The sequence below is a fragment of the Peromyscus leucopus genome, chromosome 3 (assembly GCF_004664715.2).
Source record: "Peromyscus leucopus breed LL Stock chromosome 3, UCI_PerLeu_2.1, whole genome shotgun sequence".
In the NCBI taxonomy this organism is placed as follows: domain Eukaryota; kingdom Metazoa; phylum Chordata; class Mammalia; order Rodentia; family Cricetidae; genus Peromyscus; species Peromyscus leucopus.
The window spans coordinates 145,358,339-145,384,510 of NC_051065.1; the positions used below are offsets into that span (position 1 = coordinate 145,358,339).

Below are 26,172 nucleotides of genomic sequence, written 5' to 3' on the forward strand. Positions count from 1 at the left end.
ATCAGCAGTCAACTATTGGGCGCCTACTGTTCGTTCGTTCGAATCAGCTGCTAGCAGCCTCTAGTTGCTGAGTGAGCAGCAAAGGACCAGCAAAGCCACTGAACTCTGATGTAGCATTCTGATTGTTAATGCATTTTTAAGACAGAGTATCCTCACTTTTTATCAGATCCCAATAGTCTAAAACACACACAACACAAATAAAGATGAGAATTCTGAACACTGTGGAGTGTAAAACACATCCTGATTTCCTTCATTCTAGAACTTTCTACCTACTATGGAGAGAAGATGAACTCCTTTTATACCATAGTAACAGGTGTGGGATTATTATGTGCTAAACGAAGACAGCTGCTGAGGGAACACAGCATGGAGATCTGCTTGGACAGGGAATAGCTGTGGAGGAAGTAAACTTCTAGTTGCACCATCCACTAAGGGAAATGGGGAGCCCCTGAAGATGTTTGAGCTGAGAAGGAATGAGTTACAGCTTGACAGATTGGGGAAAGGGTTGAAAAGGAAAAAGACACAGAAAAGAAAAAAGAGATCAATCCGAGTGGTGTTGGCACAAGATGAGGTGAATAAAAGCACTGAGTTCTCTTCTAGGCACCTTGGAATTGAAGTCACGGATTCTAATTTGGTGTACAAATAAATCTCTTGTTCCTTTGTCTTCCTGCCCTCAATCTCCAAGGTCCACATTACCTCCTCTAGAACATAAGAACAAGGGATTCCTCTAGACCTACAGTACCAACCCTCCTGTGTCTTCACCCTTGTCCTTTTCCCCATCCCAGCCAAGGAAGGACAGTTCCCGGAAGCATTCGGATACCATGAGCAAGAGTTCCCAATCAAGGTTCAGCAAGGGGTGGATGGAGGGAGGCCTCTGTCAGGAACAGGTCCCATTCTGCTCTGCTTCAGTCAAGGGACATCATGTTTTACCCTTGCTGCCAATGATACCATTCATTCAGGTACTGGTTGGTCTCAGGGGCAGAAGAAATGGGGCACTGGCTGTTTAGAATGTGGAGTGAGAAGAGAACAGGTGAACGGTTCCCCTGGAATACAGAAGAACGCTGGAGGAGACATTCTGGAGGGGAGGGGAAGAGATGGGAGGGGCATGGGGGGAGAGTGGAGGGCTGGGAAGAGGTCTGAACTGCATGTTGCAGGCAGTGTGAATGATACTCTGGTGAGCTTGGAATGAGTTACAGATGTGTCAACATACAGACCCGTGCAGACCTCTGGGGTGCCAGCATGCTGAAGCCTGGGGTGCTAGTAAGAGACTGGGCTGCCTAGCCTGGTGTACTTTATAAATGTTAGCATTTGTCCTGTGGGCCATGGTGTAAGAAAGGCGGTGGGGGAGGTCTTTTATGGTCAAGTGAGAGAGAGTGTTTCAATGTGTGCAAGTGTGTGTGTGTGTGTGTGTGTGTTTGCAAGGATAACAGGAAGGAAAACACTCCACGGGAAGCCTCTCTTTGGATGGGGATGCAGCAGCAACACCAACCTGCAGGACAAGGGTGTGGGGGACAACTCTGTTAAGTGGGAAACCTGTACATGACATCACACTGCTCCAACAATGTAGATGATTCACTTCCTGGTCCTCAGGGGCTGTCACTGACTGATCGTGAGAGCCTAGAAAATGTGGTGTGAGATTCTCTTCCTCCCCCCACTTCAAATCACTTCTACAGTGATGACTGGTGATGGGAGTGCTGATGAGGTGGCAAAGGCTGGGCACGGAGGAGTAATCCAGAGTGTGTGTGTGTGTGTGTGTGTGTGTGTGTGTGTGTGTGTGTGTACATGCATGCATTTGGTTTGGTGTTGGGAGAAGACTAGGAGAAAATGCCAAGAATATTCATTGCTTTAGGATCATTGGGGAGGGAGATGGAGAAGGGATCCTCTCCTGGACTTCTCTGAGTCTGAAAGGAATGAGTGTGGTGTAATCTATGACACTTAGAGGCTCCATCAGCTGGGAGCTTGATTGAGATGTAGTCTCTCTGTAGTGGGTAGCCATTCCAGCTTTGGTCTGGAAGTTCTAACCCCCATTGAGGCTTCGGTAACTATCACGCCTACAAGGCAGGGCCATGAGAGGGCCCTGAAAACCCGAGATCTGGATGCGCCACACTCTCTTGTCTGCTGGACCCTGGACGCTAGAGATAGATTGAGGAGAGTTCTCCAGAGAACACCGCCAGCATCACCTCCAACACCATCCCTAGCCTCTACTTAGTCTTGGTAAACTTCTATTTCTCTGGTCTTGATTTTTCTACCCCATGGTAGAAACCATGTTCTGAACCTCCCCAATGGGATTTCCCAGAACATCTCTAGGTCCACAGAGCTCCCAGACTGCTCAGGCTTAGAGAACACCAACCTGCCCCCATGACTGACTGTTTTGTAGACAAAGAAACAGGTGTGGAAACAAGAAGTCATTTGCTCTTGGCCACCGGGTCTGTATTATCCCCCATGACTCCTGGATCACAGTGGGGATGAAGAATTATAGCATTTAGGGTTCACCTATCTACCTACAACCTTCAGTTTTATGCATAAAGAAACTTAGGTCAAAGCCGCAACAATCTGATTGTCCCAAGGTTTGGAGGGTACAAGGCAGAGCTGAGGTGTTAATGGATAATGGTGACATCATCAGCGTCATCTCCCCAGTGTATCTTCTCCATGCCACTGTTCAAAATACCTCTTCACTTGAGCTAACCCTCATAACTGCCATGCCCTCTGTCAATGAGATTTCATGATGAGCCATGATTGGCCCTGCCATGTGGAACTGAGCCAACAGTCTCATCTTGACTTCAGATCTCGGGTCTCTTGTCATGGACTCCAGTGTCATTTCTACCATTTGGGGTTGAATTGTTAATTTTAAAGGTATTCAATAATATTTCTGATGACCTCTAAGCCACTGCACTGGGACACATCATGTTTTGGGTCTGTCTCCCACAACTAGGGTAAAGGAGGTTGGTCATGTGCCACATTCTATGGATAATACTATTCCGTAACAGTGTTCCATAAATGAAACCAGCTTGCTAAAGACTGGATTTTCAGCCATGAATGACTCATCTACACTACACAAGGACACATTATCCAAGCCCTTATGGGTTTTGTATTTTGGTCCTATAATTTTACCTTTGTGGTATAGAAAAATATTGCAAAATGTTATGTTGTAAATATGAAATGTCCCTCACAGGCTCACATGTTTGAACACTTGGAAGGTTGTGAAACATTAGGAAGGTAGAGCCTTGCAGGGGAAGAAAATCCCTGGAGGTGGGCTTTGAAGAATACTAGCCGAGCCCTACTTCCTGTGCTCTGTCTGTTTCCTGGCTGCAGATACAATGTGACCAGCCACCATACAGTCCTGCCATCATAGACTGTATCCTTTCTTAAACTGTAAGGGGGAAAAAAAAAACAGGCAAAAACAAACAAAAAGCATTACCTTTGTCCTAGTTAAGTTTCATTGTCTACTTAATACAGCCTAGAGTCGTCCGAGAAGAAAGCCTAGACTGAAAATTTCCCTAGATCAGACTGACCTATGGATATATCTTCAAGGGATTGTTTTGGTTATTAATTAATGTAGGGTGACCAAGCCCACTGTGGGAGGTACCATCCCTAGGCAAGTGGTTCTGGAATGGTATAAGAAAGCTAGCTTAACATACGTTGAAGTGGGCAAAACAGCATCCTTTCTCCATAGTTTTTCCTCCAAGTTCCTGCTCGGGTTTTTGCCCTGACTGTCGTCAACAATGGGATGTGACCTGGAAATGCGAGCTAAAGAAATGGTTTCCTCCCTGAGTTGCTTCTGACCAGTGATTGATCCCAGCGACAGAGAGGAAACTGGAGCACTCTTCCCCCCTTGAAGTTGCTTGCTTGTCAGATGCTTGGCCAGAGACATGAGGAAAATATTTAATATACAGGGTAAGCCTGGACACAGAGTTTGAGATTATGAAAGAGATAGGAAGAGAGACCGACTGGTCCCCATATTCTGGGGCTTGCATTCTGAACTGATGTTGCGAAAACCATTGTGCACATATAACAAGGATGAACTGGGAAACAGCTGGTCTGAGCCCCAGGCTTCAGGTCCTGAGCTTCTGGGATGCTCTTATGGAGAGTAAGGGAGAGGACAAGAAAACTCTGCAGATGTCTGGAGAGTTTGCTAGGGGGAAAGCTTGGGAAAAGAATATGGAGGAGGAAGAACTTTCTAGAAAGCAAGGAGGATTGCACAAGGCAGAAGCAACCTCGGCTGATCCAGTGGGACAAGGTTCAGCCTGGGGCACAGAATGGGACAGTAGCTCCAGTAAACAAACAGCTTTGTCACTGTGTCACAGCTGCCTCTGACATCCATCTGTAATTTGTTTACTGCTCAGTCCTAGCAGCTGTCTAAAGGCTAGGTGTCAGGGAGACAGCCTGAGAAAAATACAAAGAAACTAACTATAAACGACTTCCCCTGTGGAGTTGATCTTGTAATAAAGCAATAAATAGGTAAAATACATTGGCTGAGGCCAATCCTCCAGCCTCAGCTCCTGGAGTAGTAGGACATACAAGCATGCATCGCCATGCTTGGCAACTTTTCTCAGTTCTACATGGCATGACTAAATTCTTTCTGGTCCACTCTGGGGACACTTTTTGAATGACCGCAGCAGCTTCTTGCTTGACTATCCCTCTCCCTGACACTTGCCTTCTTTACCAGTGTTTCTCTCCTCTACACCCAGATTCCCCTCTGAACTGCACAGTGGATCATGTGACTCCTCTGCAAACCCTTCTCTAGGGAGTTTCCCAGCAGGGTGACCCATTCCTTGCTCTACCCTTGGCTCCCTCTGTCCTCACTGTCTGTATCTTAGCCACAGCCACACCCCTCTGTTCTTGTTTGCTGCCCTTCTCACTGGGCATCTTACCAGGAGCCACATCCTGGAATCCTTTTCCTCACTCTTCCCCCTGACTCCAAAATATCAGCGTAGCTAGTCTTTCTCCTACTACAGATCCTTGCTAAAATCTTGATGAGACTTCCTTACTTGTATTCTTTAATAGATGCATTTGTAATTTTAAATTTTGTTATATTCGGAACATACAGAACATTCTCTCTCTCTCTCTCTCTCTCTCTCTCTCTCTCTCTCTCTCTCTCTCTCTCTGTGTGTGTGTGTGTGTGTGTGTGTGTGTGTGTGTGTGTGTGTGAGAGAGAGAGAGAGAGAGAGAGAGAGAGAGAGAGAGAGAGAGAGAGAGAGAGAGAGAATTGTAAAAGCAAACTCCAGTGTATCCTGCCTGCCTCACATCAAACACAAGATCGCTTGTCTCCTATCCAGGCTCTTCCTTCAGTCCTAATAGGTTGCTGAGTTGGGTGACAGTTATTTCTTTACCTTTACTATTCTGTTACTTAAGAATGCATCATTAGGCATACCATCTAGGCTTGCCTCTTTCCAAACATTGCCTGATAACAATCAAACCGTGTATATTCTTTGTCCTTTTTTTTTTTTCCCACCCATGCTGCTCTGTATCATGATTAGCTTGTTCATTTTCATGGCTATGTGGTCTCACTGTGTAAACAGATCCGGTTTATGTATCCATTCTCATGGGGATAGGCCTAAGGACTGCTAGCCATTTGGGGCTACTATAAACAGTGCTTCACAGATTTTTCCCTATGTGTACTTTGCTGTGTGTGCACATAAGACTTTCTAGGACATGCACCTAGGCATGGAATTTCGGGGCTCTAGGCTTTAAGTCTCGGTTTTACTAAGTGATGCCAGAATGTTTCTAAAGGCATCTTTAAATAATTTCTTAAATGAACTCCCACCAGCATTGTACAAGTTTCTTTTGATCTAGATCTTTCCCAACACTTGTTATTGACAGACTTCTTAATGACAAGATGTCTGTTAAGTGCATATGGTGTTTCACCATGGTTTAAATTAGAATTTCCATGAATACTAATGTGGAGTTATTGGCCACTGGAGTTCCTCTTCTGTGAGGTGCCTATGGAGGTGGCCTTTTGAGTTTTTATCAAGTTATCTAGTTTCTTGAGTTTGTACTTCTTCATGTATTTTGAGACCAGCTTTTGGTGAACTAGTTTTAATGAATTTAATAAACTTTGAGTTTGCCATAGTCCTTATTTTCAGCCTCCATCCCCTCCCCCTGCTTCCCATAAAACCACTCCAGCCAAGGCCTTTCTGAGGTGGGAAAATGTCCGTAAAGTGAGAGTAGCCTCAGTGCACAAATGTCTGCTCTATTGTTCCTCCTCTATATTTTAGCCCAGTGCTGGTACTATCTGGGCAGTCTTTGGCAAGACTAGAAAAATATACTTATCCAGAAATTTCCACTAAATTCAGCAAAATCCATGTTACAAGATCCTAACCCACCACTACTAAAGGTAGAAATTGACCATATTTATTTATTTACTTGCCACATGTACAATGTCTTAAGATATCTTTATTTCCAGTCCAGGCTGGTCTTGAACTCAAGACCCTCCTCTCTCACCCTCCCAAGCACCAGGGTTCCGGTGTGCACCACTCTCACCTTGTCCATAAACTCTCTTTTCTTATTATTTTCTTTCATTATCTGCTTTGTCTAGTCCCTAAGAATAATATTCAGTACACAATTATATTCATTAAGGACCTCTTGAGTGATGAGTGAACTTTCCAACGGTGACATGCATCTGCTGGGAGTCTCTGATGCACTGAATTGACTCAACTTTCTGTCGTCACACTTGAACAGACTGCAACCACTGGACTCTTAAACAGCCTCTCCATGCCTTGGGCTTGTCTGCCAGGGAGAGGAAAACAAATCTAGACGGCTAAGCTTTGGCAACTCTGCACTTCGCCTGCAGAACAAGGTCTTGAGTTTGATGATGTCTAAGCTAAGAACATTTATGTTTTGGACAACGTCTCACTACATAGCACAGGCTAACCTCAAATTTGAAACCCCTCTGCCTCTACCTCCGGAATGCTGCCATTGTAGAAATGTGACACCAGGCCTGGGTCATTTAAGTTTCTGAGACTACATGTTACCTGTCCCCATTAGTTAATGATGGCAACATGAATAAAAACAATGAGCTCAACAGGTCAGAATGAATTCTTGACAGTGAGCTCAGCAAATGATGATGCTTCTTGCAGTTTTAAAACTCAAAATAATCCCCTTCTTTTCTGCACTGCATATGTGGTTTGGTCCAGACACACTGAACTGCTATGCCCACAGTCTTCCTCATGATGCCAAGCATCTTCCCTTGAAACTTGGTGCAAGGGAAACTCCCAGGAATCTACAAGGATGATGTTAGCTAAGGCTTCTAGCAATTTTGGATGTGTAGCCTGAACTGGCCATCTTCTGTGACTGGACAAGACTTCCAGTGGAGGGAGTGGGACACCAGCACAGCCACACAACCTTTGACCCATAGTCTGTCCTGCCTACGGGATGTGCTGGGGTAAGGGTGGCACAGGAATTGTGGGAGTGGCTAGCCAATGACTGGTCCACTCTGAGATTCATGCCATGAGAGTGAGCCCACCCTGGATACCACCTGGAGTACCAGGACCTAGAGGATGGATGGCCAGAGACCTAGGATAGAACCAAAATGACTGGAAGGGGAAAAAGTCAATGTAATGATGCCTAATGATACTCTGCTATACTCATGATTGGTACCTAGCCCAATAGTCATCAGAGATGCTTCATCCAGCAATTTGTGGGAAAAGATGCAGAGACCCACAGTCAAACTTAGACCAAGCTCCAGAATCCTGCTGAAGAGAGGGAGGAAGGATTGTAGGAGTCAGAGGGGTCAAAGACATCACAAGAAAACCCACTGAAACAACTAACCTGGAGTCATAGGAGTTCACGGAGACTGAACCAACAAACAGGAAGCCTGCACAGGACTGACCTAGGCTCTCTGCATAGATGTGGCAGTTGTGTAGCTTGGTCCTCTTGTGAGACTCGTAGCAGTGAGAACAGGGGCTGTCTCTGACTCTTTTACTGGCTTTTAGGACCCTATTCCTCATACTGGGTCACGTTGCTCAACCTTAATACAAGGGGAGGTGTTTAGTCTTACTGCAACTTGATGTACCATGTTAGGTTGATATCCATAGGATGCCTACCCTTTTCTGAATAAAAACTGAGGAGAAGTGGTTGGGGGAGCAGAGGGGAGGTGAAGGAAGAGACTGAGAAGAGAGAAGGGAAGGGAAACTGTGGTCCGGATGCAAAATTAATTAATTAATTAAACAAAAAAAAAAGAAAGCTACACAGGGCCTCCCATTGAAGACAGTCAGATGTTAGTGACCAAAGGAGGTCCTTTGATGACCTTTTCTGGGGTCTTCTAGCATAAATTGCTAATCTGACTCCACCATGAATCGATCTCAGGCTCTTCCCTTGGCTTTTCTCAACACTGCCAACATCATTAAGTCTCAAAATAAATAAACAAATTAATAATAAAAAAGCTCTCACAATCACAGGAAAATAAAAGAAAAATAAATGCAGCATCCACAGAGATACTAAAGACTTGGAGACCAGTCGGCTCTCTTCTGTGGCTTCCAGACACTGTTAGCATTAGAGAGAGCCACTCTTGACCCAAAAGGTCCAGCACCATTATGCAGCCAGCTCCTCTGTATTAGTCCTTCAAGTTCTTGGTCTGGCCGAGAACACATCCCACTCTGAGGACATTGCAAATTCAGCCATATATAGTCAGTGACATCAGTATTGGAAAGTTCTTGCTCCACCATCCAATACTGTGGTCTCACCTTTGTCAGCCCCTTCTTACTCCACAGCATAAAAAAAAAAAAAAAATTACCCACATCACACACACTCACAGCAGGATCAACATGCACACAGTCCCAGGCAGGTGGTCGCTCAAAGAAATTACCATGAACAAGATGGAGGCGAAGTTCATCAAGTATCCTGGGAAACGGTCTTTCCAGGTGAGTTTATCTTCATCATCCTGAGATGAAACAGAAGAGTAGAGACAATCAGAAGACACAAAGAACAGCTATTGACTCACTCCTTTTTTTACATAAATTTGCATGTCAACCATTTGCTGCTTTATGGATATTTCTGTAGTAGCTGATGTCTTCTTGCTCTCAATATTAACAATAGCCCTCTTAATTTTGATTGACAGCACACACCTGAAGTCCCAGGTCTCAGGATGCTGAGACAAGAGAATCATGACTTTGATGCCAGCTTGGGATACATGGAGAGGCCCTGTCTCATAGCCCCTGAAAATGTTTAGAATCGAGACAGCAGTTCTGACAGTCACAAAAGGCTGTGAAGACTGTCTGAAGCTGTGTTTGTAAAGTGCAGAGAAAACGGCAAAGGACACTGTGTTAGCTGGCAGGGAGCCACTCATCACTGTAAGCAAGGATCAAACTCAGCAAGGCAGGACCCCAGGCTCCTGCTCGCTTTCCTCTGCATGCTGGTCTCTCAGAACCGACCTGGTTTGGCTCTAGCAACAGTGCCATCTAGCCTCTGAAAGCTTGTACTGTAAGCCCAGCACCTTCTGGGCCAAAAGCTTCTCTTCAGAATCCTTTGTGTACCCACATCAGAGCCAGGCACAATGAAGAGACCAAAGAAAGTCCCTGTGATCACTGTCTTGGGGGGGGGGGGGGTCACACACTGGAGAAACAGACAACAGCCCACCCACTCCCAAAGGGTGAAGAATCATCCATCAGCTTGGGAGCGAGGGCTAACTAGGGAGTAGGCTGTGGGGACTGTAGGCAAAGGAGGGATCTGCCTTGTGTGTCTGGAACAAGTGTCGATTGAGCTGACTCGATGGATGACACCGGAAATCACACGTGATGAGTTCTGCATTCACTGTCGAACAGTTCTTGTGTAGCTTGCGTTTCTGAGTCACTTGTAGCACTTCAATCACAGAATCTGCTTGTAATTGATTAAAGCGTGCGCACCAACCACTTTCACTTATGAATGATGTAAACGTGTCTTATACTCAGGTTTTCATAATGACCAGAGAATCCAGTCTCAAACTCCGAGTCTACCTGGCTTTTCATCATACCAGAAGAACACACTAAATGCTAGATGGTGAGCATTCTGAAGGGACCGAAGCACAGAAACCTGTTTCCAATCAGACTGAACCAAACTTCCTTCACATTCACCCAAGCGAAGTCAGAGAGTGGGATTTCTTGTTCCCCTCCATTCTCTGGGTCCACTAGCACACTACTGCTTTCTGAGCCTGAAAATATTCTCCTCTAAGACATTAATAAGGAAACCTGAAGATGGGCTAAGAACACAGCTCCAAGGAGAAAAATGGATTCATGGAGGGGCTCTGCCCAAGGCCTTCCAGGATACAGCTAAGATCTTGATGAACATGTCTGGGTCCAGGCCATTCATCAGACTCAGCCTGAGCACTGTTGATGAAGCAGACTCTGGGTGGATGCTGAGGCCACAGAGAGGAGAAAGCCCAGAGGGCCCAGAACTAGTGTAGAGACCTCCAGGACAAACAAGTCAGACCAGGAAGACAGTTCCCACTATTTTGCATGAAAGGAGCATTGAGTAGACACTGTCAGAAGAAAAGCATTTGTTTATGACATAGATACTCTTGTGTTTGTTGGAAGATCACCCCTTTCATATTCACAGTGATGAGGTTTTGTTTGGAAGGCACACATCCCAGCATACACACAGTTCTCATGCCTTCAGACACTATCCAAACACAGGAAGCCTACAGAAAAACCAAGATTACACACTGTCCTCTGAAGTAGATTACTAGTAAAGATAACAGTAAAAAAAAAGTAGTTTATTTGTTTTGTGTTTTAGTTTTAGAGATGTGATATTCTAATGCAGCCCAGGTTGGCCTTGAATTCATAATCCTCCTGCCTCAGCCTCCTGACTGCCAGGATCTCAGACATGTACCACTTGCCTGGCATGAAGCAGTTTTTAATGACAGGAGTTTGGCCAACAAAAGAAGTCAACTAAAGCCTTCTATTCATTGGTCCATGTAAGATGTGAAGATTCATTGTAAAAGGCTATTAATTTAAGTACCCTTTTCCCATAAGACACATCACCAAGTGTGTGGAACAGCAGAAAGTAGAGTAGAATTCAGACCAGAACATGTCAATTCTGAATTTGGGGCTCTAAAATACTTATGTCAGTGACTTTAGTAAATTCCCTGTGATTGCATGTGTTTGTGTGTGTGTGTGTGTGTGTGTGTGTGCGTGCGCGTGCGAACGCGTGTGTGCACATGCGTGTGCACGTGCATGCACGTGCAGGCCAAGGAAGAACTTCTGGTGCTAGCCACCTTTCTATTGAGATAGAGTCTCTCACTGGCCGAGAACTTGCCAATTAAGGGTAAGCTGGCTATCCAGCAAGCCCCACAAATCTACGTATCTCCCCTCTAGCATTGGTTGTTATTATTGTTTTAAATATGGGCTCTGGGATCAAACTCAGGTCCCCATACTTAGAGAGCAAACACTTTACAGACTGAGCCATCTCAGACAGCCCCATAGCAGTTTCTCTACTGTAAAACAATCATATTCCTTACTTGTAAAACAATTATAGACACCACACTGAATTAGCATGACTTTTAAATAAAGCCCATCTAAGGAGATGGCCAAGAGGACTGCAGGCACACAGGGAGAACTTAGACTCTCCGGCCTTTAATGATGATGCCAAAGCCAGTCTCCCTGAAGTGGCAGAGGTATTGTGTGGATCAAATGCATGAATGCACGTGACAAAGCTTTAGAAACTGTAGGGTGAATACAACGGTGAGCTCTAATCAGCTCTGATGACATCAAAAGCAGGTGATTATGGGGCACTTAGCTAATGTCACCATTGTTCAGACACCAGCCTACCTGTCGTCTGCTCTTATTTCTTTGTCTCTGCTGTCTATGTTTGTGTCCCTGGACTACTGCTCCTGTTTACAGATATCTGCTCAACAAATAGGACAATCACATCTACATTGGCCCTTACAGGTCCCCTTCTGGCAAACAGGGTATTTAGAAATAAAACCACTAAGAAAGCAGTAGGTGAGAATATTACTTTAATAATCCCCTGGGAGGAAAGGGACTTTGACAAAGTGGCAATTGCCCCTCAGAGGTTTCTTAATTAAGATAGTAAAATTCATAGTTAGTAGAATGCAGTTCTGTACATCTTGATGACTCTTTGCAGTCATGTATCTACAATCACAATGCAGATCAAAATAGAAATGATTTTTATCACTGTCCAACACTCCCTTCCCCTGTCTTTGGTCTCTGTCCCCAGTCCTCAGAACTCGCAAAGCCTGTTTAATGTTTAATGTCCCTCTGGTTTTGGGGTCTTCCCAAATGTCATTAGGTAGCACTGCACTGTGCAGCTCCTTTTGAGTTTGGAGTTTGACTCAGCACAGTTCATCTGAGATTTATCATGCTATTGCATAGCTCAGTAGTTCCCCCCTCACTGAGGCATGGTCTATATTTCATCGTATGGATGGACTTCAATCCATACACCCATTCACTGCCCTGGAGGATCTTTGGGTTGTTTCTAGCCTATATCAATTAGGAATGAAGCCCTTCCAAAATTTGTATGCCCATTTGTATACAAGTATAAATTTCCATGTCACTTGGGCAAGTATCAAAGTAATGGACTTGCTTGGTCACATTGTAGGTCCATGTTTGACATTATAAGAAGCCACCAAACTGCTTTCTAAAGTGTACCTCTAGCAGTAGCATATGATAGTTCCTTTCTTTAAATAAAATTCCTTTAGAATCATTTTTTTATTTATAAAAAAAATCAAAGACAACATAGAGAATTCCAATATCCTTTGCATTCAGTTTCTCATGTAAGTTCAGTACATTTCTCACAACTCATGAACCAATAGCACACAACATTATGAACTAAAAGTTCACACTCCATTTATATTGTCATAGTTCAGTGCTTGCCTCTTGGTCCAGAGTTACAGCCGAGGTACCCACTCTATTTGGTCACTCCCTCCCCTTAGGTCCTCTTAGACCTTGTTTGCCGTTGATGGCTTTGTCTGCTTTGAAATGTGCTGGTCAAATGCTTTGTAGAAGGACCCACAACTTGATCTTGATTTAAAGTTTGTCTGAGATTATATGTTTGAGGAGGAAAGACCAGAGGTCAAGGGCCATTTTTATTACATCCTCTCAAGGGTATAGACCATTTTATGCCCTGTCAATAATGATGATAAGCCTGATTTCCTGGAGTGTGCTGAATTTCTCTATGAGAAGGTTTTCTTCCTCCCATTCTATACTTTGCTCTTTAGAAGGAGGTACCAACCTCTATCTTTGAAGGTATAGAGTTGTGTTTCCATCTTCAAGGGAGCAATATCTACAAGCACATATATGTTTTTAATATATACTTTTAAAATACTGAATGTCCGTATAGGATGGCTATAGGAAGATATACCCAATCTTTCTCCAAACTCTAAAGTAAATTAATAAAACACAAAAGAATGAAGGTGAAAAATGCCAAGCCATTAGTAAGCATCATGCTCAACTTAGACTTGGCTTTGGGCTTCAAAGGAAGCAGGATGTTGGCCTGTTCCCTTCTCTTCCTTCCAGGATGCCTACAAAGGACAGAGGCCTGACAGCAGCAACATCTGGACTCATCTGCCTCCTCACATGCAGGCTATGAACAAGAGCATCTGGAATGAGGATGAAATGGTGTGTTCCTACCAGTGTTGGGGACAGTATCCAAAAGAGGGGAAAGAATCCAATAAATTTAGAAATCCAACACCTGGCTCTCATCCATGTGTCCACCTCTGGCTTAGCCAAGCAACTTTGGGTGTTGTTATTGTTCAGTTTCTCTAAACAATATTACAGCTTCCTCTAGAATGAGGCAAGTGAAAATTTGTCTAACCGAGCACTCAAGGAGATGATGGTGGGTGGGGCAGTCCTTGGAGAATGGCAAGTTCTGTGCAGACAGACTTGTGAGTTGTGTCTCTTCTCCTATTCAGGATGATGACTGCACACCAAATGGTACCAAGCACCACACTAGTGCGAGGCACTGGGGATACAAAGAACTCACAGACTTTGTCCCCAAGAAACCTTGACTGGGGGGGGGGCGGGAGATGGACACAAATTATGGCATGGCATAATACATGCAGAATGCCATGGAAACAGAGTACTGGATGATTTCTTATTTGTTATTAAAGGGTGATGCGTTCTCAGACAGAAATGATGGGGATGTTCCAGAGAAAGCACTAAACCACGTGATCTAGTTTGCCCTCCGTTGCTGTGATAAAACGTCACAACCAAAAGCAACTTGGGGAGTAAAGGGCCTATTCCAGTTTACAGCCTATTGTCCATCATAAAGGGAAGTCAGGGCAGGAACTGAAACAGAGGCCAAGGAGGAGCACTGCTTATTGGCTTGCTCTCTATGGCTTGCTCAGCTGGCTTTCTTATACACCCGAGGACCACCTGCCCAAGAGTATCTCTATTCACAGTGGGATGAGCCCTCTCATGTCAATCATTAGCCAAGAAAATATCCACACAAAAGTTATATCTCTCTCTCTCTCTCTCTCTCTCTCTCTCTCTCTCTCTCTCTGTGTGTGTGTGTGTGTGTGTGTGTGTGTGTGTGTGTGCAGGTCCATGTATGAGTATGTGTGGTGCTCACCTGTGCATGCATAACATTGACCTGGGAGGTCGAGGTCAGGTATTAATTTTTTCTCTATTGCTTTCCACCTTATCTTTTGAGACAGGCTCTCTCACAGAATCTTGAGCTCTCTGTTTCCCGGCTGGCCAGCAAGCCCCTGAGATGTACCTGTCTCTTCTCCCCCATCACGGGGGTTATAGACATCACCGTACCCAGCTTTTATGTGGATTCTGGGGACATGAGTTCAGGTCCTGATGTCTGCACAGCAATTGCTTTACTTCTGCCTCCCTAGGCCTGCAGCTCACACTCCCCATCTCCAATGGCTTTGCCCCCTCATGCTGAACTTCACTTCTCAGACTTCAGAAAGTTCTCATGGAAGGCTAGGGCTGGTGCTGATGCTGTGGCCAGGGAACCACACTTTGATGACCATTCTCTTAAACCAGATCCTTTCTGCTAGGTATTGTTGTTCAACCTATGAACACACCAGACATAAGACTCCCCACTTAAATCACTTATGATGTGGCTGACCACCATCCACATGCCTTGGACACACCCCACTCAATCATGCCACATACCTTAAAGTTATCATTATGATTCCCATGTTCTAGGGGGAACTGAAGATTCTGGAAAATTAGGGAACTAGTTCACAAGTAAAGCTACAGCTCTGGAATGCTATGTGTCCAAGTCCAGGCTCTTCCCACCCAATGCTGCCCTGTTACCTCCGAAATACATCACCCTGGAAAATGAGAAGAGATGATGCTCTCAAACCCCAGTGAAGGGGGTTCAAGAGGGGATCCAGATGTCTTGACAGAGGTTAAATAAGTTAAGGGCTGAAAATCATCCATGAGAGTTTGCCAACAATACCGACAAGGTATGGAATAAAAAGGAAAGTGCACACAGACAAAATAAGAATCTCCAGCCACAGAAGGAGTGAAATTGGGTTGCTTGTGACAAGAGTAAACAGGGGTAAATTGGGTCAAATCAAATGTTCCCAGCAGAGAAATATAAATGGCACATTATCTCTTATATGAAACTGAAGAAAGAAAGAAAGAAAGAAAGAAAGAAAGAAAGAAAGAAAGAAAGAAAGAAAAGAAGGAAGGAAGGAAGAAAGAAAGGAAAGAAGGAAGGAAGGAAGGAAGGAAGAAAGAAAGAAGGAAAGAAAGAAGGAAAGAAAGAAGGAAGAAAGAAAGAAAATTCTTACAGCATACAGAAGCAGGAGAGATGACTCCATGGTTAAAAGCACTTGCTGCTCTTCCAGAGGAGCTGGGTTCAGTTCTCAGCTCTCATGTCAGATGACTCACAACCACCTGTAATTGCAACTCTAGAGGACCCAGAGCGTTTCTCCAGCCTCTACACACACACACACACACACACACACACACACACACACACACATACACACACATAAATAAATAAATAAATAAATAAATAAATAAATAAATAAATAAATAAATAAATGTCTTTTAAAAAGGTACCATAGCAGTTACCAAGACTGAGAACAGTGGAGAAGTAAAGGATAAGAAGGAGCTGGTCACTGGGTACCATGTTACAAATAAGTTGGAGAAATAAATTTGGTTTCCTACTGCACAGAGAGGTGACAATAGATGGCAATGATGTAGTAAACACATTACAAACCTAGAACACAGGTTTTTGATATTCTTACAACAAATATATAATAGGTGTTTAAATTATAGATATGCTGATCACCCTGATTTGATACTACACAATGGATGCAGATGTTGTGTGTACAATTATGTGTCAAGCAAAAATAGTTTTAAATTGCAGTTCAAGTCTTCTGTAACCTGTGCGGAAAAGTTTCTAGTATACCATGAGATTGAGAACAAGTCCATGGAAGTAGGAGGGAGATGTGGGGAGAAAGCCCCTACAGTTCATTTTCTTATGAAGCTCCAAGGAACACAGGGTTGAAACTAAGTCCAACACTAGCACTTCCCTTTTACTAAGTCCCTCCTAGATAAAAGCATGGCCTTCTGAATACTGACCAATTAAGAACGCTCAGATCCTTACATCTAGCCCATCTCTCTGCTAAACCCCCAAATAATTTGTCCAACTGCCTAATGGACATCCTCAGTAGAACGTCCTGACTTCCAATGTTTCTGAGTTAATGAATCATCCTGTCCCATGAATCTTCTTTCCTATCATAACTCAGTGAACTGAACCAAGGTTCTCTGAGGATAGTTTGGACCACAAAGTATAAGCACAATAAATGTCCAGCTAATACGTCTGCAATCACATTAACAGACCTTGACTCTGAAGGCAAACCGGGAACACTTTATGTGTAAGAGGCAAACAGGATATGGCCTAGGCACTATTTTCTGAGATCTTTACTAGATGGTGATAAGATCAGTAGTTCCTTGTCCTTGCTTCATGGGCATCTTGTTTGCTCCTGGTTCCCCATCATAGAGCTTCTTGTCATTTTAGTAGGTGGAGACTTCTGTAAGTCTGGAAGCAACTCACTAAATTTCTCTAGTCAGACAATACCATGTGGAAGCAGGGATGGCAGGGAGGCATTGGTACTTAGTTGGATTTTCTGAGCAAAATGACTTGGCAATGATGTTGGTAAACCATGTTAGTGAAATTGTGTGATCAGTGGGAGCTGGTCCCAGACAAGAAGTCCCATAGAAGAGTAGGACTGGGAAACTCACTAAAGAGGTGTAAAGTGTGTAAATTTGAAAGACATCAAAAGATAGTTTTTGGTTGGTAATATAAGTTAGGATAGAAAGTGAATTAGGTACAATATTTTGGACTCACCAAAACAGGATAAATAATGGAGTGTTTTCTCTAAATTTGTCAAATGTTAATGGACTAGACTTTGTTATTGCAATTCTTGACTGTTATTGCAATTCTTGACAGAACAAGCCACAGGATTAAACATAGAGGCCAGGCAGTGGTGCACTCACCTTTAATCCTAGCATTCGGGAGACAGAGATCCATCTGGATCTCTGTGAGTTCAAAACCACCCTGGATTACATGAGAGAGTAACAGAACCAGGCAGTGGTGGCACAAACATTTAATCCAAGTACTTGGGAGTCACAAGCCTTTAATCCCAGCACTATGGAAGGTGAGACAGGAAATGATATGGTTGGGTGGAGAAAGGTATATAAGGCATGAGGAGACAAGAACAAAAGGCTTTTTTGGCTGGAGCCTTTTGGGTGAAGACTCAGAGGATTTCAGTCAGAGTTTGTGGGGTTGGTGAGGTGACATGTGGCAGTGGTTCATTCCTTTGTCTTTCTGATCTTTCAGCATTTACCCCAACATCTGGTTCCAGGTTTCTTATTATAAGACCATTTTAGAATTCATGTTACAAATCCTGAAAAAGGCATCAGATCCTAGTCTTTGGGATGAGACAGGGGTGAGAGCCTAATATTAGGCAGTCAACAGTTTCAGAGTTAAAGAGTTTTATATTGCATGCGTTAATGACCCTGCATGTGTAGGACACCTCACTGTAATCTCAGGGAGAAATGAATAATTGAGACTGCCACCCCTGTGACTTCTCCCACTCACAGATGTCCATTTCAGAGATCAGAGAAGGGATTCAGGTTGCTCTCACTAGGACAAGAAAATCAGAGACTGATGGGGGTTATTCTGTGAACTCCTGGCCGATGGATTCATTCCACCTCAGTTCTCCACACAGTTAGAGAAAAGCAAAGAATAAAGTGGTAGTGAGTCTCAGGGCTGGGACCAGTCATGTCAAAAGGGGTCATCAGGTTTATTTCAGAAAAAAAACAACACTTTTTCTTTGTTTGGTTTTTGGTTTTTTGAGACAGGGTTCTCTGTATAGCCCTGACTGTCCTGGAACTCACTCTGTAGACCAGGCTGGCCTAGAACTCAGAGGTCCACCTCCGGAGTGCTGTGATTAAAGGCATGCACCACCACTGCCCAGCTAATATTTGTCATATTTATCCCCCTCTTTGCATTCTCCATTTCTCTTCCTTTGATCGAGCTGGGAATGTCATCAGCCTAGTTGGAGATGCCATGGCATCCCGGGTACACTGTCAAGCAGTCTAGTCTACAGTCTTCTATCTGGGTTCAAATTCCTTGCTCGTATGATTATTGGCTACAAGACTTTAGGTATATGGAAAATTTCTCTATAATCCCATTTTCTCATCTATAAAAAGAAATTGAAAATAGTTGTCAATAATACAAGATGCTATGAAGCTAAAGTGAGCTAATGCATAGGATGGGCATCTATCTGCATCTGGCACATAGAATTCAAACCTTATAACCTCCTTTTCCATCCACCCTTCCTCCCCACCCCCCATCTTCTTCTCTTTCCATCTTCCCTCTCCTCTCTTCCTACCTCTTTGCCCCCTCTTGTCCTCTCTCCCTTCTCCCTCTTCCCCCTCTTAACCTCACCCACTAGGGACACATATCTTAATAGGTGATGATTCCTTGCCATGGTAACAAGGAAACCCAAGTTCGATGTGGTCCTTGTTTCTTATAGCACAGATTCAAGGGTTGTCCCTCTAGTTCCAAAGCCACATAATTGTCCTATGTAAGATCATTTCATCACCTGGACTTGGTCCCCACAGTCTAAGCTCAGAATACCTCTTAGGGACCAATACAGGTCTTATTCCTTAGCTTTATAGATTACCCCAAAATTCCTTCTAGAGGCAGAAGCTTTTTATAGACAGGGTCTCCGTTTCTTGAGGACTCTTTGACAAAGGGACCAGAGGCAGTCACATGGCACAGCACCTAAGTCCACAGGCATGCCTAAAGCCCAGGACAAAACACAGTGTAATTTGTGGCTAAAGTGGAAAACATTATCTGTTGCTCCCACTGCTCAGCTTTCCCAGAAGACACAAAAACCACTCCCTGAGGTCCCGCTCATTTCCTCTGGCTCCCCAGAGAGCTTGCTGTTTCAGCATCTGTCTCTCAAACTAACTGCTTGTTCCCCTGGGGTCCAGTGCTGGGATGAGCTTTTCTCTCTCCATTCCCCTAACGCTTACTGCTCTGTCAGGTACCCTGCCTAGATTCCAATCGGAGACGGCTTCTCCCCACTCACCCTCTCAATGGAAGATATTTTTCAACAATGGTCACATGAGTCTCAGGAGGGTCCTAATAATGTAAGGGCAAAGGACAGGAAAGTTTTTGTTCTTCTCCAGGCCTTGTCCATAAAAGGAAGAAGTTGGCTGAAACCATTAATAACTGCTGCCTTCCTCAATACAGTACACGAGACTTCACTACACAACCCTATCTAGAAGCCCACAAACACCGTACTTAGGATCATCTGAAGTCTGTGCTGGGAACAACAAGGTTCCATATGTTCTCAGCTCGGGCTGCTCTCCAATCTAGTCTCTCCCTGTACAGTCCTTTCCTGTGCTGTTCCAGTCACAGTGGCCTCTTTCCTGATCTTCGAACCTACCAGACTGATTTCCGCACTGAGACCTAATGGAGCCCCTTTGCCTGTCTTTCATCCTCTGCACATTCCTCCTCCTCCTCCTCCGAGTTTCTCAACCCTCTAGACCACCCCTTGCCTTTGTTATTCTGCATCACTATCTACATCACATCATTATCTATAACAGAGGCTCTCAGCCTATGGGTCATGACCCCTTAGGGTTAAATGGCCCTTTCACAGGGTGTCTCCTAAGACCATCAGAAAGCACAGATCTTTACATCATGATTCATAACCATAGCAAAATTACAGCTAAGAAGTACCAACGAAAATAATTTATAGTTGGGGGTCCCCACAACATGAGGAACTGTATTAATGGGCCGCGGCGATAGGGAGACTGAGAACTACTGGCCTACAGCTATCTTGTTTATCTTGTGTCTGCTTTTCTCTAAACCCCTGGGAAGTAAGAAGCCTGCAAATACAGTGCACTGTTGGACACAAGGACTTAGATTATGCTGATCCATGGAATTCAGTTACATAAACGGATAAATGAGTAGCTGTCACTCCGGCAACAATCGTCTCGCTCATTTCTATACTGTTCAGTGCTCATAAGCTTACAATTGAGCATTAAGCCACTGGGTGGATGGAATCTAATTTCATATCAGAACAGAAATAGCCCACAAAAAACTCTTGGCCACTTTAAAAACACACATCAGTGCCAGTCTTGTGTAGATGTCAGAGAAGGAAAAGAAAGACATATAAGATATTCATAGAAACCTGTCAATAGTTTTTTTTAATGGCCAACTATGTGTGCCACAGGCAGGTATAGAAAGGACAGCCATTCTTAAGTAGTACAGTGAAGAGGGTTAGCTTTCAGCATTGTCTGCCAGTGTTCTGATGCATCCCTGCTTTTTATGCAGGTAGGAAGGACATAGTCATCCTGCACTGTGAAGACTTTTGCAACATTGACTCTGAAGTATCTCGTGCCCCCTTGGGTCACATAATTCTGTTTCTCAGTCTACACTCCAGCTTCATGTGTCCCCCTTTCCCCTTACATTCTGGTCATACAGTGGAGAACTGATTTGCTGAACATTTGTTTGTAGATTTGGAGTTCTCATGAAATCTCCCTATGATGGCTCGAATATGAAACATCCCCTCATTGGCCCATGGGATTGAACATTTGGTCCCTAGCTGGTAGCATTGTGTTGGGACATTGTGGAAGTGGGGCCTAACTAGAGGAAGTGGGACATTGGAAAGGGTGGGCCTCAAAGTTCATAGGCCAGCCTTCCCTCCCTTTCTCTGTTTCCTGATCTTCCTTGATGTGAATGAGCTGCTATCACAGCCATAACCTTTCTGCCATGATGGACTACATACATTCAAACCACAAGTCAAAATGGAGGTTTCCCCCATAATATTTTTTTAAAGACATTTTTATCTCAGCAATATAAAAATATCTAATACAGAAAAATAGCACCAAGAAATGTGGCCATTTCTGTGATAAATCTGAACTTTCAGCTTATGGGATATTGGAACTGGTTTGCAAAAGGAATGTGGAAGAGCTTGTAGCTGTGGGCTAGAGAACCCCAAGAATGATATAAGAAGAGCTTAGAAAGTAACTCAGGTGAGAACAGGAGATCAGGATGGTTCTAGTAAAGGAAGACTGGTGAAGTTTCAAAGAAGAATAAGCAACTTGGATAGAGACTGTTTACAGTGAATTCTGGCAAAGAATCTGGCTGCATTCTGCTGATGTCCAGAAAATTTGAATGACAGTGAATTCAAAACATCAGGACAGCATGCAGACTCTGGTGTGGTTACTGTTCACTGTGTTTAGTGGGGTTTATAGTGAGAATTCAAAGCTGGAAAAAAAGAAGAGAAAGATGTGGAAATGTAGACTTCGGAAAGCAAAAGAGTACAAATGTAGTTCAAGTTTCAGACAGGACAGACAAGGTGGGCTGGGGTAAAGTACAGTTCCTAAGAGATCAGTGCTCCTAAAGAGACTTTCCACGTTCATCACTGGGACAAAAGGAATGGTACCTCAAGGGTAAGACTGATTCTACCTCAAAGACTCCAAGTTGTGAAAATGAAAATTCACCCGAAAAGGGAGTGCCTGGAGAGTGTCTGAGGAGACAGAGCCTCTAGGGTACCTGCTGTGGTAGGTCTTCTTAGTAAAGCCTCTCTCCCAGGTTCAGCTGTGAAGGATGGAGAGGCTCCTGCTGCCACTGTCTGGAAGGGCCAGGCTATATCTTGATCTGAAAACAAACTTTGCAATATTCAGGCGATCCTGGTTTCGCAGGCATGTAGGATAGAAGAGTAAGGGGGTGGGGTCCAGAAAGGCTCCAGATAAGCTGCTATGTTGGGCAATGTGCAGCAGGCTCAGTTTCCCATATGTAGCTCCTGACCAGGCTGTGCATGAAGCTGTGAAAGTAAAGCCTAAAGTACAAGAGACTCCAGGATACTGGGGATGCCAGAGATTTGGGACCTTTCCTGAGAAAAGCTACTGGTTTTGAGTGGAAAGGAGCCACAGTTGACACAGGCAACAGATCTGGAAGGGCAGAGCTACCTAAGCCTGTTAGAGTCCAGAAAATGCCATCATGAGCCCGGGATACTGGACATGGAGCTATAGCATTTGGCTTTTATCCTGTTGAATCTTAGTCTTGCTTTAGTCCAATCTTTTCTTGTTATCTTGCTGTTCCTTCCTTTGGAATGGGAACATTCTTACTCTGTGACATACATTAAAAGTGTTTAACTTTTATTGTTTTACTTAGCAGGACCTCACATCTAAGAATTTACTTGAGTCTCCTAAAAGACTTCAAACTTCTCAAGATTGTTGGAAGAATAAGACTATGAGGATTTTTCAAGTTAGACTGGATGTGTTCTGTTTTATAAGATGGCTATGAACGTACAGGGTCAGAAGCACCATGTGATGTCGTGAATGTGGAACATCCTTCACAGGCCTATGTGTCTGAATCTTCAGTAGGTGGGGCCTGGGGGAATTGGAACATTGTGGGGAAGCCTTAAGGCTCTACTTCCTGCACCCTCTATTTCTTGCAGCTCAAATGTGAGCAAGCTCCTATTCCCACAGTTGTGATTTACTCCTGCTGAATGCCCTTCTTGCTTTGATGGACTATAACCCCTCAAACTGTAAGCCAAAAATAAATCCTTTCTCCATTAAGTAGCTTTTTTCAGGTTTTCTTTGACAGCAGTGAGAGAGATAGTCAATACATTTCTCACTCTTGTCTTCTTCATGTTCATAAACCACTGGGTCTGGTTTTCTGTCTGAATCTGTTCCTTTCAGTCCTTTCCTGTCTCATGATGAGTCCCTTAAAGGGTTGCCTACACCTAACTATGCTCAGGAGCTTGGGGAAAGAGGTTATGAGGCATGGTAAATGGGAAGGTGAGACCAACAGACTTCAGATTCTCAGACCTCAGAGAAGCTAGGTGATCTTTGCATAAGGCTGAGGCCAGAATGGAATTCAAGGATGATGTCACTGGATCTCACACAAATTAACCATCAGAATCACTTGATGGGGGTAAAAGTACAAAAATTGTGGTTGCTGCCCCAGATCTACTAATTTAAATTTTGGGAGATGAACACATCTATTTTTGAAAATGTTTTGCAAGCAACAGTGATGTTCAGCCCACTTTGGAAAATGTTCAAGACTCATCCTCTCCCCATACTTGATACTTTGGCTCCATGGCCTATATTCCTGTGGCCTGTCCCCATGTGAGCAAATCCTCCAAGAGAAGCTCCCAGCACAAAAGCACTTGGAGAAGCACAAGACATTAACACAGATTCTATCATGTCAGCAGCAATGTTGACCTAGTCAACTTGCCAGCTGGCTTCCATCCCTGACCCTTCATTTCCTCTCCCTCTGCCCTCCAACTGATTTCAGGACTAGAGCAACTACTGGATAGTGTGGAGGCCAGCAGTACATACTCATTGTACTGCCATGGTGGTCTGTAGAGTAAGAATGGCAGCTGAAGGGGAGTGTGCCACATGGCCATCAGCAGCATTGGGAGGTCCTGGATGAAGCACAGTCCCTTTTAAAACACTTGGAGAAGACTTAGCACCTAATTGCAATATTTAACATATTTAGTTGCCTTGCATCTATGAATATGGAGAGTTTTTAAATCCCCCACTATACACAAAGCACCTTAATAGGTACCTTTAGACTTTTACCAAAAGCAACACTCAGTGCCTTTTATTCAATAACAAAGGTGCCAGGTTTTGCAGAATGGAACAAAAAAAGCATTTCAACTATTGTGAATTTTTACGTAAAGGTTGTGCCCTTTGAAATCAATTTCATGTGTAAATGAATAAATCATGAGTCTTGCCATCACCCATGTGTTCTTGTCAGAAGCCTAAATGAGCATTGTTCACTGTTGTGTTCACAGTGTCAGTCAGTTTCAGCCTCAACCCACAAATAGAGCCATCACTGTTATTCCAGGATGCAATCCACATTCATCTTAAATAGTGCTTGTTTTTAACTAGGACAGCAGAAGGAACTATTTTCAGCAACACACAGCAATAGTTAACCAGCACAAGAGGCCCTGCAATTAGACTCCATCATAGTATCTGATAGCATGAACTACCCTGCAATGCTTCTTTAAGATTCTGCTACGAGTGGTTACTTGTTCTCCTACATTAAAAGCTAGATGTCTGAGCAAATGGAACAGGACTCCATCATGGAAATTAGGTATAACAGGAGTTGTACCTAGGAGCTTCACCAAACCTAAGAGCACCAACCAAGGGAGAAACCTCCCCCACAGTGCACAGAAAGCAAAATAATCCCCCAAGCTAGCTCTGGTACTGCCTAGAAACACATAGAGAGCTACTGTAACGTAAGCCGATCAGTAGCCAGCTTTGACGTTAACATGGGTAGTACTCGATAAATGTCTCCCTCCCTTCAATATGGACTGCAGGCAAAATGTGGTCAGCCCAGACCCTCATGCCTTTTCTCTGGGTCCAAATTCTCGATGACCAGATGTCTTCTCGGTATTGCTAAACTGAAGGCATCCTGGAAGATGCCCATGGGGCAATGGTAGAAGTCTGTTGACAGTTTTGGCCAAAAAACAAAAGTTCAGATGGGCAAGAAAGGGAAGAGGAAGAGGTATCGGCTCTGTGGAGTGTCCAGGCAGTCTCTGTCCAACTTCCTCTTTCTCACCATTACACACATGGGACTGAAGATGCACAGAACATCACATGTGCATGTCTCATCAAAGGAAGGTGGGTTGCATGAACTCTCAGCAGTTTTTACTCACCATCCCCTGTGGGAAGGAAGAGGTCCAGAGCTCTACCCTGCACTGCTGACTGTAGAGTCCCCTCCACTGCTGAAGCTCATTCATGCCACACACCCCTGGCCACCATGCCCCACACAGAGCCACAGCTAATGCCAGTGCAACAGAGTTAGTTTTGACCCCCAGAATGCTGAAGAGAAGCTAGCCACCTCGGGTCTTCTGCTGGCTCCAGCACAGTGGCACCACTTGTCTAAGCAATGGCAAGTAGTTTGACAATGATTTTTATAAGCACTTGCTATGTGGACTGTGGACTTGTAGGACTGTGTGGTGGCCTTTGTGCCCAAGATTCTGTGTTGTGGAAGAGACAGATGTCTCACTAGACAGTTCCAGTGCAGTGGGGCAGTTGCTGTGGTATTCTAGAACTAAGAAGAACTCCTAATGTTTATGTCTTCAGAAAAGATTTAGGATCATGCATGAGTGCTCTCAAGCATGTGTGGTACACAAACCCACGGTGGGAGAGCCATTTGTACTCAGAACAATGACTTTGCCCAGACAAGCTGGTGGATCACGGTTTGTTGCACGACCATCCATCCATCCATCCATCCACCCACCCACCCACCCATCCATCCATCCATCCATCCATCCATCCATCCATCCACCCATCCACCCACCCACCCATCCATCCATCCATCCATCCATCCACCCATCCATCCATCCATCTGTCCGTCCATGCCTCTACTGTACTCACTATATACTACCTAACCTAGAGCAATTGTTCAGGATTCTTAACCCTGATTCCCAATGGTAGCTTTCTGAGGTAGGAATTATTAGTTTTATTTTATACAGAAGGAAATTAAAACCCACAAAGATTATTTACTTGGCTTTAATACAGTAATACAGTGGAAATAGCTGACCTCAGAATTAATCCCAATCTGAATAATCTCAATTAAAAAATTATTCACATTCTCCACACTGCGTTCTTCAATAAATTGGATTATCTAAATACCAACGAACATTTCACACACAGTCTCTCTCGTAGATGATTTAGAATGCTAATTCGCATTAAAGCCCTTCAGAGGTTCAGCTCTGTTCTCATTGCAACCCAG

At 44.0% G+C, this 26,172-nt stretch overlaps 1 protein-coding gene across 1 annotated transcript in view; it reads right to left on the minus strand.

The window, feature by feature from the left end:
* Positions 1-26,172, minus strand: part of LOC114708794 (anoctamin-2) — a 185,258-nt gene that overhangs the window by 21,167 nt on the left and 137,919 nt on the right. The window contains exon 9 of the mRNA XM_037204326.1: positions 8,801-8,875. Coding sequence (XP_037060221.1) covers positions 8,801-8,875 — 75 coding nt within the window. The remainder of the gene's footprint in view (positions 1-8,800; positions 8,876-26,172) is intronic.